General features: G+C 46.9%; 1 protein-coding gene across 4 annotated transcripts in view; it reads right to left on the reverse strand.

Annotated features, from left to right (window-relative positions):
* ZNF609 (zinc finger protein 609) overlaps positions 1-16,794 on the reverse strand; it is a 69,556-nt gene that overhangs the window by 1,999 nt on the left and 50,763 nt on the right. For all 4 annotated transcript variants that reach the window (XM_026709471.2, XM_087941471.1, XM_087941473.1 and 1 more), the window contains 7 exons: positions 14,777-15,002; positions 6,992-7,079; positions 3,745-6,136; positions 2,485-2,851; positions 1,116-1,291; positions 441-651; positions 208-286 (listed from right to left, as the gene is read on the reverse strand). In XM_026709471.2, the coding sequence (XP_026565256.1) occupies positions 213-286; positions 441-651; positions 1,116-1,291; positions 2,485-2,851; positions 3,745-6,136; positions 6,992-7,079; positions 14,777-15,002 (3,534 nt within the window). In that variant the 3' untranslated portion in view covers positions 208-212. The remainder of the gene's footprint in view (positions 1-207; positions 287-440; positions 652-1,115; positions 1,292-2,484; positions 2,852-3,744; positions 6,137-6,991; positions 7,080-14,776; positions 15,003-16,794) is intronic.

Raw genomic sequence — 16,794 nt, forward strand, 5'->3', positions numbered from 1 at the left:
GGATTCTTCGCTCAAGACTTCACTACAAGAAAAGGAGGGTGCTGAAGCCAGTTTATATATTGCCAATCCCCTCCGGTTTGTTTGGTTTTATAATCGAAGTTCTTCCTAGAATCTGAACGGGGTGAAGCCAGCAATGAAACCATCCGCCCCCTGCCCCCTTTGTTCCTCTCCACAGCCACCAAGGCAGGTGTGTCGGAGTGTCCTTACCATTTTCACCTTCGGGGCGGGGGATAGAGGGAAGGAGCAGAACCTTGCTGACTGGCAACAATGGCTGTAGATGAAAGACCTGTAGAGGAACAGCAAAGACATTCCCAAAGACGGTTAAAATTGCAAATGGGGGATAAATTGAATCGATCAATAAAAACAAATACTGAATTTGGAATCCTGACAGACACACACCTCCTCCCAACCCCCCCCCCCACCACCACCCAAGCACTCACCTGTTGCATAGGGCAAGTTATACTGGGCCGGGAGCAACGAGTAGCCCAAGTGGTGATGGTGGTGATGCGTAGACATCAGACGCTGTGAAGGGGAGGAGCGAGGCCGGTCAACGCTTCTCTCAGCGCCACTGGCTCCCCCTAGGCTGCTGCAGCCTGCGCTGCTTCCTCCTATCCCGCAGCCGCTGCGCTCCTGAGAGGCCTTCTCGCTTATCTGCACGGTAAGCAGAAGAACAGACGGGTTTGAAGCCCGGAGTGTGAATCTGTAAGGAATGGCAGGCCATCCCGAGCAGATTTTGTTGCAGGGCAACGTCACAACGCACAACGTTGCTTGGATTTCTCCAGTCCCTGCAAACTCCAGCCACCAGGCAGGATAAGCGCTTCATCATCTGCTCCAATCACGGTAGGATCCATGAGGGAAGAGTCGTAAGTTCTCCTCCAACTATGGTAGGATCCATGAGAGAAGAGCCACAGGTTGTCCTCCAACCATGGTAGGATCCATGAGAGAAGAGCCACAGGTTCTCCTCCAACCATGGTAAGATCCATGAGAGAAGAGCCCCAGGTTCTCCTCCAACCATGGTAGCCTCCACGAGAGAAGAGCTCCAGGTTCTGAGCCAGGTTCAACCAAAAGGCCCAGTGTTGAGAACTAGTTAATGCCGCGCCACAACTAGCACTCACCGTCGGGGATTTGCTCTTGTAGTGGCTGGCGTGTTGCTGCAGGATGTCCAGGGCCTTGGATTCAGAGCTGGATTTACAGCCAATAATAGGACTAGCTCGGGATTTTTCGCTCTCCTCGCTTCCCGAGGATTTGCTGCCGTACGGGGAGAATGAGTAGCTGGAAGGAAGGTAAGAACCTGCGGGAGAGACACCAGTCAGCATTTCTACCCTGCGTTTGTCAGGAGAGCCACCCACCCAAAGAAACCGACGGACGTCATGCATCTGCAGGGAAAAGATGAGGAAAGGAAAGGGACCAACTCAAGGTTGAGAAGTTTGAGGAGATGTCATTCCACCCAATCTTCTTCTGGTTTTATATTCCTAGATTAGTCGCTAAGACAAAAATTAACCACTTCGAATGCTTAGGGCACGCGGGTTAATATAACTCATATACCCAAAAGCTCTTTTGGGGTCCTCCATAATTTTTTAAAAGGTGGAGGGGATCTGAGGGGGGGGAAATAGTTTAAGGAACGCCGCCACATTAGCAAGGTATAGGTAAATTCTCTGCAACCGAAGGAACGGGGTCTGAATTCCCAGGAAGGGCATTTCAGAGGAGAAAGAGGCATCCCAGTTCAGATTGTTTGTGTGAGGGAAAGCGGGTGAAGATGGCTCCTCCCTCATAATTCCCAGAATATATGCTTTACGGCAGGGGTGTCCAACCTTGGCAACTTTAAGCCTGGAGGACTTCAACTCCCAGAATTCCCCAGTCAACTTGCTCAGAAGCTACAGCATGATCTGTTGCCGGTTTGGTACGTTAAGCAAGGCGAGCAAATTGTTGCTGAGCCCCTAAACCTGGTTAACTAACCGCAGCTCAGGGCAACGTGGGAATCCAGTGTCTGGCTTGCTTGGGAAACTCTGCCCGATTTTGGAGGCTTGAATTTTTGGCTTCTTTTCAGGGGAAAACAGCCCTCCCAAAATGGCAACGGGCCCCTTGTTTATTTTTGTAAAACGAAGGAACATGGGGTGTATGTGTGTGAAATCTCTCCCTGTGTTTCACTGGGGGTCCCTGCAATGGAAAAATTGAGGTGGCATAAAAAGGAAAATTGCCTTCTGGGAGTTGAAGTCCTCCAGGCTTAAAGTTGCCAAGGTTGGACACCCCTGCTTTACGGCGATGGAAGCCTGCTTTAGCTTGACAAGATTCCGCCTGTGGGTGAGGAACCCTAAAGAAATCTACTTGGAATAATCCCGATGGGTCTTTCTTGGTTTTTTGGAGCCTGGCAACATCTTGATGTTGTGAGACATCTGACCGTATCAGTCTACCTGAGCTCAATTCCCCCCGTTTTATTCCCCCGTACCTGTAATAATCACAGGGTTCCCTTTCAGTTCCCCCTACCTGGATAGTTCTGCATCATGACGGTTGGCATGCCACGGTAACTGGGATGGCTGGGGTCGTAGGACTGACTGTAGGAGTAGCCGTGCATGTAGGGGATGTAGGATTGGTGCTGGGTGAGCGGGGAGGACACGGGCACGTGGGCGCCAGATCTGGCTTCTTTCCCCATTAAGCGCGAGTCCTCGCTGGAAGGCATTTTGCAGTCAGAGTTGATGCTCTCTTTCCCATCATCCTTCACGATGGATTCTTTGCCGCGGCTCCTTTCCTCTTTTAGCTTTCGCTCCCTCTCTTCCTTCCACCGCTCATCTTCCATTTTGATGTCAGGGTATTTAGCGGGGTAAACGTACGTCCACATGCGGGGTTCGGCCTCCTGCAGCAACACAGGGTGGAGTCAGTCGGGTGACTAGCAATTCCACAGCCCAGAAGTCGCCACAATGGAAGCGGGGGAACCTCAGGGTGGAGCATTTAAAAAATAAGAGACCGTGGAAGCAATTCTATATTCATATGGATTCTTCCCACCTTACACACCTTATACACCTTATTGGCTTTTCATCGACCAATCAAATGCCTCTCTGAAGTATTGCATAACATTCACAGAAATTCTCAAGTTCTAGTTGCATTAATAACCAGAAATAAATATATGTTATAAATTGTTCATTTCTATTAATTAATGTTACTTAATTTGGTACCACTGGCCTACATTATTAAAACTGAGCAGTAAGCCAAACCAGAGGTCTCCAATCTTGGCAACTTGAAGACTTGTGGACTTCAACTCCCAGAATTCTCCAGCCAGTCCTGGCTGGAGAATTCTGGGAGTTGAAGTCCACAAGTCTTCAAGTTGCCAAGATTGCGGACCACTGAGCTTTCACAGTGAGATAGTCCAGCTTTTGAAGCACTGATCAAAGTAAGACAAAAGCTACACAATTCTTACGCTTTTTCTGCTGCATGCATTCCTAAGCAATAGCTCCGTTTCATCTATTTGGCTGCCAAAAATATTAATGCGGGCAGTGGGAGTGATTAAATACCACCCAGGGCTGAATTAAATGCCAACAAATCGGACCCAACCATCTACAGTTGCACTAGCCGTATATTTATTTTGGCAGAGACTCCAAGATCCAGAAACCCAGGAAACCAAACAAGCATCCACATTAATGCTGTTCGCACTTCCTCTCCGTTTAGTTTTCTGCACCCAGGGATTAGTCATTCTGACAACAGCTCTCCCAGTTCAACCCTCCCGCCCCCGCCCCGCTCCTCCTCATTTACCTGTCTGTACCAAAGTACCGGGTCCACCTCAGCCTGTCGACCACAGTCCAAACCTGCCTTGGAGTCTGCCGTCTCTTTGCCAAGGTGGCTTTCGTTTAATTTTCCCTTGAGGCCTTCTATAGTCTGGCCTTGGAGTTTTGTGGAGTCCTCTAATTTGGGGATAATGACTGACTTGGCTACATCACTTCCTTGATCCTTGGCCTTATTGAGTCCAGGTTTGACCAGGTCGGTTAAGCTGGGTGCTTTGGTCAGAGTGGGTGGGAGAGAACTCTTCTGCTTCCACTCCTCCTTCAGGATCACCTCCCTTTCCTTCAGTCCCAAGTCCACTTTTTTGTCCAGCGCACGCTGCTGCTGCTGCTGCTGTTGCTGCTGCTCCAGGCCCTGGCGCTGTTTCTGCTGGTCTTCGTACTGTTGCCGATAGGTTGGGTTAGTGCTGAGCAAGTGGGCATGATAGCCTTGCTCGCTGTAGCCGTAGGGAGGCACGTAGGCGTATTGGTTGTAATAGAGCGACTGCATGTACATGTTGGGCCTCTGCTGAATGACCGACGGCTGCTGGCTTGAGGGACCCAGCTCGGCCTTCCTCTCCTCACAAGCCTCGTTCTTCACCTTCACCTCTGGGCTTGGGGGCTCTTCGTCTTTCTTCAGCTTCAGGGCCTGGCTCTCTATGGACGTTTGGTTGCTGGGATTAATGGGACTGGGGCTCGACTGGGCATAACCCGGGGAATAGTAGGCCTCGAAACCTTGGTAATACGGAGATTCCTTGTTCTGGGGCTGAGAAGGGAAGAGGGCTTTCTTGGCCCCTTCCTTGGCCATTTGATCAGGCTCCTTGGCCTTCATGCTCTCCAGCTTCCCTTCCCCGTCCTCCCCGGCATCGGAGATGTCCGAGTAAGCTGGGCTATTGGTCTTCACAGAGCTGGCTTCGGCCCCGTTTTGGGTGACCACATGAAGGGGAGTCATGGGCTGCGTGGGGGCCGCGCTGTCTAACCGGCTGGCCCCCCCGATGGATGGGCTTGGGGCATTGTCGGTGAAACTGTAGATTTTATCGGCCTCGGCCTTGATGCTGGCGAGGCGGCTCTGGTGGGGGTCGGAGGAACCATTGAGGAGGCTCTCCCCCTTCGCCCCAAGATCGCCGGGCTCCCCGCGGAAGGGGCTCTTGCCTTCCTCAGCCCGACACCCTTTCCCGGGGGTCAAGGGGCTCTCCACTTCCTTGGGTTCTTTTTTTTTCTTGTCCTTCTTCTTCTTGTCCTTGACGGGGGTCAGCGTCGGGCTGACCGTGAAAGGCTCGCCCATTACAGTGGGCTTCGGCTGAATGGGCTTCAGCTGGGGGCTGTTAGGCATGGCCTGGACCACAGTCGTGGTGAGACCCGTGGAGGAGCCGGGGCTACCAGCTGTGAATGTGGCTGCCTGGAAAGTGTAGATCTGAGGTGGAATGGCCGGGGCGATGGGTCGGGCGGACTTGATGCTCTTTGAGCTGATCTTCTCGGGCTTGATGCTAACCAGCTTTTTCGTCTTCTCTTTCTCACTGGTCCTCTTTTCTACCGAGTCAAAGCCATCATTGCTTGTCTCGTCGGGGATCAAAGGACCGTCCTCCGATCCATCATTAGAAAGAGCACCAGAATCGGGATCTCCTTCGGCACCTAATTTCTTCTTGCCAGCGGCTTTGAGGTTGAACTTGTTGGATGGCGAGGGACTGTGCGGTTCCATCAGCCGCACTTTAGGTGTCGTCGAGCGGGCCGGGGAAAGGGAGCCCTTCTGGCTCCCAGAAGCACCGTTGCAGCTGCTCAAGTCAGCCGGAAGAGAGGACTCCTCTCCATACTCGCTATCCCCATCGGCCTCAGGCTTGCTGTCATCATCCGTGTGTGCATGGGCCTGGTGATACTTGAGTCCGTTAATGTGCTTGTATTTTTTGCTGCAGTTGGGATGGGGGCAGTCAATGAGAATGGGAGAGGGGCAGTTCCTATCCAAAATGGCAGGCTCCACTTTGATGGCCGTGGTGGCGGCAGCGGCAGCGGCAGCCGCCGCCACAACCAAAGGTGTCGTCGTGGAGCCCATGGAGTTTGTGCGGACACGTTTGCTTCCTTTAGAATCCTCGGAGCTGGAATTCACTTCCATGTCCGAGAGAGGCTTGCTCTTCCGCTTGGTCACCGACGAAGGGCTGGCCTTGACCTCTTCCGAAGCGCCACCAGCAGGGAGGCGATGCTCCGAGGAGTTCTGGCTGCCTCGGCGTCCTTTGCTGTTGGTCCCTGCCCGAGTCTTGCTGCTGTTGCTGGAGCTTTTGGTATCCGTGGCTGTTGTGCTTTCGGCCACTGGAGGGTTGCTATTGGGGCGCACACGCTTGCCCCTCCCACGGCCATTCCGCATCTCCAGGTCGCTGGTGGGAGAGTCACAGAATCTAGGAGGTAGCAGAGCAGAAGTTTAAGAATAAACACTGAGTGTAGCCCTCGCGCCATCTTCTCTCTCTGCAAGTGACTATTACAGGAGCCATGGTGGCGCAGTGGTTAAGAGTGCAATACTGCAGGCTGCTACTGCTGACTGCCGGCTGCCTGAAATTGGGCAGTTCGAATCTCACCAGGCTTCCAGGTTGACTCAGCCTCCCATCCTTCCAAGGTCAGTAAAACAAGGACCCAGATGGTTGGGGGACATATGCTGACTCTGTAAAGTGCTTAGAGAGGGCTGTAAAGCGGTATATAAGTCTGAGTGCTTATTGCTATCTCCCAAAGCTAGAATGTTAGCACCAAGGCCGAGGCAACTTCCTGGTTGCTTGTACCTAGGCAAGCTCAAACCTGAGTTTCCCAGCTTTTAATCCCTCATCTCGAGCATTCAAATAGGCACAGTCCCCATCTGACAGTTGTTGAACAATCCATTATCTAACCTTTCCCAATTCCCTCTTAGTAATTCAATAAAAAAAAAAACCACACAGCAGTTCAACGGGCTCAGCTAAGATACAACACGGGTTGGTTTCCTGGGTCGAAGTTGCCTCACCAGCTTCCTACACAAAAATGAAAAGGCCGATTACCTAACGCAAGTTTTTTTCAGCTGCTTGAGGTCTTAAGGCCCCTTTTTTTGTTTTAAAAGTGGTGGACTAGGACCTACACTGCAAGGGGAAGAAAGTGCACAGTTTCTCAATATTTCCTAAAATTGGAGTATTTTCTCTAGCAGACATCTTCCTTGCCCCTCCACCTACAGCTCACGAACGACCACATACTATCAGCACGCAGCAAGAGAGTCTCCTCATCTTGGGTTTTACCTGGGTGGTGCCCAATCATGTTGTGTGCAATCCAGTAGTGTTCCCACATAGGTCTTATTCCTCCAGGTAACGTTCACCACCAGCATGCCTGTGAGGGGGAAGAAAAGGATTGTGAGTACCCAGGTCTTTGGGGGCAGAAACATTTCCCAATTCTTTTCCCATCGTTCTCAACCACAGTACAAAGATATCGCTGCCAAGCAAGTCAGAACAAGTGTGGGTGGTGACTAAAATTCTATGTAGTTGCTCAAATCTACTCTGTGCAGCTAAGTCAGCAGAAGAACGTAGACAACAGTATTTGCTTTGGGCTTCGTTACTACTTATTTCTCTCATATAGTAAGATCCTCCCCGTTCTAAAAGCTAATTTACTGCAAGAACTACAGACCAGGCTCATAATGTTGTTGAGCTTGGCTAGACCTAAAGATACTTCTGCAATAATGTCAAGAAAATGGCAAGGATGCCATCACTCAGAATCAATTTTGACTCAGAAAGCACTTTTATCCGTTGACCTTGATGGGGGCAACGTAAATAAGAGATATTTCTGATCGTGTCCACAGCCAAGCTGGCTCAGCAATTTCTTCCATCGAGTTCAATCAAGGGCCTTTAGAACACAATTTGCAATAAAGCAACTGGTAGTGAGGAACGCCCTGACCAACCCTTAGGATGTCAGATAGTCACCATATCTATTAATTGTAGCGAGTTTTGCAGATAGCTTTTCCTGGTACAGACTTCAATGGTTACTTAGATTATCTTGGGATATACCTGCGATATATTCTCTGCAGTGACACCTGCTCTCTGGATTCCTCTCCAGAGTTAGAGAGTAACCCCAGAATTGGAGCCCCTAACTGATCCCTTATCCATATATAAATCCATAAATCATCAGCTTTTCAATCCTGGTGTATTTATACGATTATTTCCAAGATCTTACAGTAAAAGGCCTAATAGTCTAGTTCCTTCACTAGCTTATAATTTTCTCGGATCAAAGTTAGGCTGTGAAAGCAGTATATGCATGGCTCTGCTTCTCTTCATTCAGTCTCTGGCAAGTTCTCTTCACAGTGAGTCAAACCAGTTCTTCATGTAATATGATGATTAGTCCTGTTTACAGTAGACTACTTACATTTCTCTTGTGGTTTGCCATTCTGGGATAACTGCCTTTGGGTGTGTGTGTGCTCTGCTGAAGTGGATCAGCAAAAACTCCCTTGATTACTCACACGCTACCAAATCATTTTTGATCTGGTTAAAAACCACCGGTCCCTAGCCAGCGTGGGCTTTGAGATACCCCTCCATTCTGAGAAGCAATGATAGTCTCCTTTTCCTATTATTGGACTAGCTATTGTTCGTAAGAGGGCCTGAAAAGGTTTGAGGTCCTCTATTCAAGTTATGGTCTCTACTGTTAAGAGTAATAAGGGTTGGGCTAATGGGGGAGATAATACAACCCCCTTCCATAAATAGAGTCCTATGTTCTTTTGGTGCAAGTTACAAACAGCAGCTATATATGGCACCTCATCTACTCTCTATATTGCCAGCTTTTTCTAAATTACTGTTCAAAAATCAAAAGTCTCATAATGAAAAGACAAAACATCCCCAGCCACAAGTTTCCTGTTACCAAAACAAACAAACAAAAACAAAAAAGCCTCCACTGATTCCTAGTTTACATTTACATACATGGTACTTATATATTAAGATCCATATATTGAAAACTAATTTTCGTTCCTTCCAATGACTACCTGCCCTCATGGTTGTATCAAAAAATCTCAGGTGTGCTTATGCAGCTTGTAAGATGCATCTCCTGCAAAAATCTGGGAAAGCAAAGGGTGGAAATCTCTAATTCTTGGGCAGAGAGTAGGGAGAACAATTTAGAATGGCGAAAGAAAGCGGAAACAATCTAGAACAGTAAGATCTGTAGCACTACTTCAGTTATAACCTCTATTTTTTTTAGAAATTAACTAGGTTACTAAAAAACTAGTATCGGTATCTCTCTCAAGCCAAATCCTAATCTAAGCTACAGAATTCTCTTTCTTTGGAAGAAAGAAAGAAATCTCCCAAGATATAGAAAACTAATATTAGCCAGAACAGTACAGAAAGGAAACAATATGAAACCAGAGCAGCTTCCAGGAAATAAGGTAAAACTAAAGCAAATTGGACCATATTTAAAATACAAAACAATACTTTCCTTTAAATTAATATTAACGAGCAAAAGTTGTTTTGTATGCCTTCAAATGTTTAGAAAATGTTTCTCTTCTCTCACCAAAAAGCATCACGCTTTGTTAACTCACACTTGTTCATATATTAATAGGAAATTACTGTGTCTGTTCAGCAGTTAATGATTTCCAGACCTCATTAGCCCAATAAGAGTGGCCGATTACCAGAAATGACAAGAAGGTTATCTCAACATGGCTGTAACTTAAGATCATCATGTCGCCGCCTTTGCTTCAGCTTGTATAGATATTTCACCCTGAAAAACCTTACAAGTTGCAAAATTTCTTTCTGGTAAGATAATGGAAAATTGTTCTTTCGTCATGAAGCAAAAAAACACATGTGGGTACACACAGTGGTTTTTGTACTTTATGTAGAAAGCAAGCTGACAATATGTAGCGTTGCAGGCTTTCAAGTGTGCCGTGTAATACATATTTGGGTGACTTTGGGCCAGTCACTTGCTCTCAAGCCCAATCTACCTCGCAAGAGTGTTGTGAGGAACACAAGAAGGAGTATTGTGTGTGTGTTCACCGCCATGAGTTATTGGTGAATATAATAAAGGCAAGATAAGATAAGTACAATTCTCTCCAATAAAACTCTTAGGCAGGGTTACACTCAAGTTGTAATACGGCAGAGAATCAGGGATATAAATCTGGATAATAGGCAGATGGACTTGGAGACTTAAGTTCTATAATTCCTGGATGGATGTGGGGGGAAGAAACTAATGGGGCAAATCTTATCTTTGCTCTGGAAGTGGCTTGGATTTCTCCTCCTCTCCGTTCACCTCGCCTTCCTTGGAGAGAGCTCCTCTTGCTGACTCGTAAGCGGCCAGGATGACCTTCCACTACTCATCCTGACGCCTTCCTCTCTACTTGGAGGTGGACCTCGCTTCCTGCAGGTGTCAGCCTCAAGCTGGAGGCGCCAGCGTTTCAAGGCAAAGCTGCTTTGTACAGTTTCACGCTCGGGCTTCACACACCGGCTTTCCTGCAGAGCCTTACAAGTTAATTGTGTGGCAATGCGCCAGCAGCTGCTTCCATCTCAGCGCTGGCAGGTCAGATTAGGAAGGACGTCCTGGCAGCTTGCCCGCTGCCATGATCACAGGAGAAAGATGAAGAGCTCTGTAAAGCAGAGACCTCGGCAGCGGTTGAACACCCCCCCCCATTCTCTCTCTCTCTCTCTCTCTCTCTCTCTCTCTCCTTTTTGCCTGCTGCTCTGGCAACCAAAGAAAGCACAAGACTAATTGTAACTCCCGCCTGACACACCGTGTCCTAGATTTAACCTACCTCAATCAATCACGCACACACAGAGTGGGGTGTGGGGGGGGAAACCCCTCCCAGCAAAAATAAATGCGGAATTATTTCATGAAACGGAAGGTGATTTTGCAAAGCAGCCTTTTTAACCTGTCTGCCTCGCAAGAACCACCACCTCTGCTGGAAAAGAAAGCCGAGGGTGAGAAGGGGAAAAAAACCATTTCCCGCAAGCTCTCGCATTATTTAAAAGCCACTAGCTGCTTTCAAAGAGCGTTTTGTAAAGCAATACAAGATTAAAAACTTGATTTTAATAGGGCCCAAAAGATAGAACTGTCATCTCCAGTAGTTCAGCTACTGAGCCAAAATTCTTTTGTGTTGGTACAGGCTGGTTTGGTCAGATTTTCCAAAGTGCAGCCATTTTATCCTTGGGCAATTCTTTCCAAACTAAAAATGTACTGCTTTCTTACATTATTATGGTTACATATCTGTAACTCGGGAATTGCTGTGATCTCCAGCTATGATCTGCCAAAGAGCCACTTCTCTACTAAGGAGAAGTGATTTCTCCAAAATTCAAAGGGTCATTTTAATTGGGAAAAACTTTCCTTTCACCTTGTGCTCCTTGCTTGCGTTGGCCACCTTGTGACGGCACATGAAAACCAGCATCATTAAGAGAGTCTTCATGAACCAATCGCACTTTGTCAATATTAGTTCAGTGGGGTTTTACTTCCTTTTTATTTAAAGAAAAAACATTTGCTCTCTCATATAACTCATATTCTTTTGTGCTCTTTTCAGTTCAGATTTCACCTGTTTGTTTCAATCATGGCAATTTTGTTGTCCTGGACTGTCAGCCGAAAAGTTCAAATTATTTTTACAGCACCTAGCTCTGAATACATGAACCTTGTTTTTTCGACTTCAGCACTGGATAATTCTTTCTTCCTTTTAATTTTTTTTTTTTTAAAAATAGCCACAGGTCTCTAGCACTACAAAGAGAAACAAGAAGTGTGAGAAATGTTATTCTTTCTAAGTATTCTTTCACACAAATTTTATAGTTTCCCACTGCCTATTACCATTGAATGCTATGGAGGTTGGGAACGGGGATTTTATTTAATAGAAAAGATATTACAAGCAGCTCCAACCATGGCTACCGATGCTTTCAAACTGGCACACGCTCTGCAATTTGTACACCAGAGCTCCATCGCTAAGTTTCAGCTCTTGGGGCAGAATTTAATTATGCAAAATTCAAAGAGCTGGCCTGCTCTAAGCTTACAATGGCGACAGCCTCCCTCTCCTTTTTTTCCTTTCCACCGGGGACTTGACAGAACGGCCTGCCCTCTTTCAGAGAAAATGTATACCTCTCAAAACAAAATAAAGGGGAAAAGAAAAAAAGAAATATTGCAACCCAAAGTGCTTCTCATCCACCAGATAAAAGGGAAGGAGAGAGAGATTTGGAGGAAGAGGCTTTTGATGGTTCCTTTGTGCAGCAGCTGCTGTTGCCATGCAGTGATCCTTGTTGCTATGAAGATCTGCGTGTCAGACAATGGGCTTCCCCCCCCCCCTTCTTAACTGCAAGCCCCACCGCTATTGGCTGAGATATTTCCCAGGTGAGTGGCAATGGTACTTCAAGCCTCAGACGTTGAAGGTGGCTGAAAAGGGTTTGCCTCCAACCTGGAGCAGGTCTGCGGCCATCAAACCCCCTCCCCCCACGCCCCCCTCCTCTTCCATTACTGGCTCCCCTCCAGATGGCATCCGTCACAATTAAAGAGGAAATGGGAACCAGGCGGCTGGCAAGGCCGTGAGTGGAGGGCTGCGTTTTGGTATAATTAAATCCATTAATGATCTCAGCAGATCAGAATTGCACGTAACCGAATTGGAGAAACCGCTACGATCGCCGTCTTGAACGTCTTTACAATATCCTCGCTGTTGTTGTTCAGCATGATTTACTTCTGCGGGAGGCAGGTGAACAGAACAAGCCGTACTGCACTTAGAAGAAGTCTGTTTGCTCAGCGGAAAGAGCCAGATGGCCAGAGCAGCGAGGACGAGGGATCCGACTTGCACAGAGGTCAATAATTTCAGAAGAGACAAATTTAGCCGTTAAGAACTCTGAACCGGTTGTGGTTTATGCCTGTAGGAAACATGTCCGTCTCTTTGCCCTTCTGCGTAACCAGGGGATCCTTTAGACCAGGGGTCTCCAACCTTGGCCACTTTCAGCCTGGCGGACTTCAACTCCCAGAATCCCCAGCCAGCAAAGCTGGCTGGGGGATTCTGGGAGTTGAAGTCCGCCAGGCTGAAAGTGGCCAAGGTTGGAGACCCCTGCTTTAGACTCAATTAAGGCAAAAGGGGACCCATTTCTTAGTTAATTGACTTGTAATCAGTTCAGAATGCAAGAATTCCAATTTACCAGAGTATCAGTGAAATTACCTGTATAATTATATTGGAAACTGTGGCTTCAGCAAAATGAAGTCTTTAGTGCTGAAAATGAGCCTGGTGTCTAATGTCACGTGTGAACTAAGTCGTTGGGTAAGTAGCCCAACCATGCAAACAACTGCATTACGAATGTTCGCTTTGCATCGTAAGGATTGAAGAGAAAGAGAAGAATCAGAATTTTCTTCTTGCTCGCCTAAAAGGGACTTGCTTGCCACAAACGACAAAAGTAAATGAACAAGGATTGTGGCAATCTGTTTTTCTGGCTTGGCATCATAGGTCATATAAAAGAAACGCATTCATCAGGCAAAATTGTAAACCATCCCCTGAAATCCAAGTACCATTGTTAAGTAGGCCACCAAGGGCTTGCCCAATGCACAATTAGAAAACACACACAGCAACGTAAATAGTTCAAAACTGATCCAAAGGATGCAAAGACTTCGTTGTGAGAGGATTATGTTATTCCTCTGACAGTATGAACCATGGCACAGCTGGAGTAATGTGGCAGACGAGAACTCTGCACATTTACAGTGAGCGCTGGCTAAAAATAGTTAAGCTGCAGGAATCACAGAATAACCTCTAGGCAAGATCTGAAATTATAGCTGTTGTAGAAAAGGGTAATTCTGCCAACGCATCCGAGATAATAACAAGCAGGAAAGGATGAGGATCGTCTCATTTGCCCTCACTGAAGTAGTTTTCTCTGAAACGTGTGGTAATGTGCTCAGATCCTGATCAGTACACACATCTTCTTGACAATTTCAGGAGTTCGGCTAGGGTGATGGAGCTTGGATTTATTAGGACACAAGTACCAGTTCAAAACCTGACCAATTTGACCACAGGTTGGCCCTTCCTCTCGTCAACAGCCAGGGAATCAATATTTGGAACTGCCACTAACAACAAATTATTAACCCCTTAACTCAACTTGATATCTAACAGAGCTATCAAATGGTAAAAGTCAGAAAACCCTGCATGAGCTTTCTATATTTGTTTCATCCTGTCTGGCAGGTTCACCTATTCATTAGAATGTTTTTAAGTTATAGAGAAAAGGAAAACCATCAGCGGAAAGCCAAGTATACCCAAGATGATAAAGCTGAGTGATGAGGTAGGGATTTTTTTTTTCTTCTTCTTCTCATCAGTCAGCTTCTCACACAAGCTCCTGGAGATACACAAGTGTGTGCGCCAAGTAAGTTTGGAAAGAACATTTGTCAGCATGTCTTTTGTCTCTCCAAATTATAACCTCTCAGAATCTGTCAATTCCACTCTGACTGGCATCACATCAAAATGGATCAGTAACAGCCAAGGATATGCGCTTTGCATCTCAGCGCGAGATGCTTCTTTGTATATCCCTCTCTCCAAAGATAATTGACTACCTCCCAATTGTTACTGGCTCCTTGCCAAGGCAAATCATACCTCTTCAGAAGTTTCTAAAGGGGTAGCAGCATTAATCTCTTGCAGCAAAAGCAACCAAAAAAAAAAAAAAGAGTTTTATGGTATCTTAAAAACACATTTTTTTGTGGATCAGAGGCTGGTGGAAAAGGACATTCTAGCTTCGGAAACAAAGGAGGGCATTCATTCATTTTGGTAACGGAAATCAAAAGCTTCTCTCCAATTTAGAACGTTTGCACATGTTTACAATCGCTGCTTTCAGAGGTGCAAACATTAAAAGAGTTTAAACCGAGCGATGGCTTGGAGAGAGATGGCTTCGGAAAACGCAAGGCTTTAAACAAAGGAGATTCATGAATGAACGGAGCTTCAAATCAATGCATTCATCTTTTTGGCTCTAGAACACAGGACCATTGTATGCACGCACGCACGCACGCGAGTGCAAGCCTGCAACTTACAGTGGTGGTATGATCTACTACATTGTATCGATCCAAGTGACCAGCACTGGTCTAAAACAAGTATACTAAAGGACACCTACCGTCTTCTGTCTCCTGCCACACGATGCCTTCCAGATTAACGCTGGTGCCAGGTTCACAGGGGCCCAGGCACTCTGGTTCAGTAGCTAGTGCCACATCACAGGTGTTCACCCCTACAGAGCGAGTGCGTACCATTATCTGTTCACATGGTGACGAGATATCACTGTTAACAACAGGGACAAGAAGATGCAGTGGTAGCACTGCAGGGGTGGACACAGGAGACTCCATCTGGAAAAACAGAAAATGAAGCAGTCACAACTGAGGCATACCAACCATCGAGGGGTCCCGGGGTCCCACCGCCACATGCAACTTCCCAAACTAGGGCTCTTTCACAAGCCCTACTATACTTGACCTTATCTTCACGAATGATGGTAGTAAGTTCTTATCTGGCATATTTATCAGTGAAGAACAATTACAGGGATGGTCCGACCTGGGCAACTTTAACAGCTGTGGACTTCCAACAAGCTGGCTGGGGAATGCTGGGAGTTGAAGTCCACGAGTCTTAAAAAGTTGGACACACCTACTTTAGAAAGCCCGACTTGGCCCTTTTGACCAGCTGTGGAAAAAGCTTTAACCTTTCCCCAAGAACACGTCCTCTCAGTTCATGACACCACACCAATATCCATTCTCTAGCCCTTGCCTCTGTGCTAGGCTGCCAAACCAAAGGATATTCGTTTGGAGGGAGAAAGAGGTAGAAATCTAGGCAGGCAAGTTTATTTACGTGTTTAAAACATTTATAGGGCTGCCCATTTATTTTTTTTTATCAAACTCTGGGCAGCTCCCAATGAAAATGCTTCGTGCAAGTTTATGCCCGAATTGTGCCACTTTAGACTTCAGATAGGATTTTAATACGGAGCAAAATTTTCCTCCTGGATAATAGGGTTCTTACACACAGCAAACTAGCATCATAAACATAGACAACTTTCTCCTTGACGTCTAGGATTTCCATCTAAAGGTACACATGGAAGTTCCATCTCAAAGCCTCTGTCTAGGGCAGGACTGGGGCTTCCTATGGAAAAGGCACTTGATGCCTGCCATCAAGTATCTGTATCGGTGATGGCTAACCTTTTTGGCACTGGGTGCCCCAAGTGTGCTGCGCGTGCAACCCCCCCAAATGCAACGTGCACGCAACCCTGGGCACATGCATCGAATTTTCAAATTTGATTCAGATTTTTTTAACAACTGGTTCTGTGGACGTGGCTTAGTTGGTGGACGTGGCTTGGTGGTCATGTTATTGGCTGGGTGTGGCCAACTCAATATCACTCACATCGAGACACGCATCTCCGCGTCTGGCCTCTCATGACTGTGAGAATGCTGCAACAGTCCTAAGTGTGAAAAACGGTCATAAGAAGTCACTTTTTTTCAGGGCCATTGTAACTTTGAATGGTCACTCCACACAAGCAGAGTACCAGCAAAGGAGGGGGAAAAAAACTCCAGAGAAGTTCCTGAGACAGGAAGTCTAGTCCTGCCAAGAATATAATAAGGGTTAACTGAGAGGCAGTGTCTGTAAGCAACACCAGAATGTTTCCTTCCTGCCTTCCTTACAGGATTAGCCCAGTAATTTCTTCTAACAACCGGTTCTCCGAACTGCTTAGAATATTAACAACCAGTTCTAGCGAATAGGTACGAACTGGTAGAATCTCACCCCTGCCCCACCCCCATGAATGCATGTGCATCCCCATGCACCCTGTCCATGCACCCTGTCCCCACACATGCGCAGCAGAGGCCCAAAGAACAGCTGGCTGGTGAGAAGCATGAGCACATGCATGGCGGAGTTGAGCTAGGGCAACAGCTTGTGTGCTCACAGAGAGCGACCTGTGTGCCACCTCTGGCACGTGTGTCATAGGTTCGCCATCACAGGTTTATATTCTTATTCACCCAGCCCAGGGATCTAGCTGTTGCATATGGCAAAGCATCCTCGCTCTTCCAATTTAAGCATCCACCAGAGAAAGTTAATAGATTTCTAGGCTGAAACATGAGCTGCAGTGTAAGAAAGCTGGCTGCTCACCCAGAGCGCACT

Source organism: Pseudonaja textilis, chromosome 13, assembly GCF_049901715.1.
Source record: "Pseudonaja textilis isolate UNSWEBS1 chromosome 13, rPseTex1.2, whole genome shotgun sequence".
Taxonomy (NCBI): Eukaryota; Metazoa; Chordata; class Lepidosauria; order Squamata; family Elapidae; genus Pseudonaja; species Pseudonaja textilis.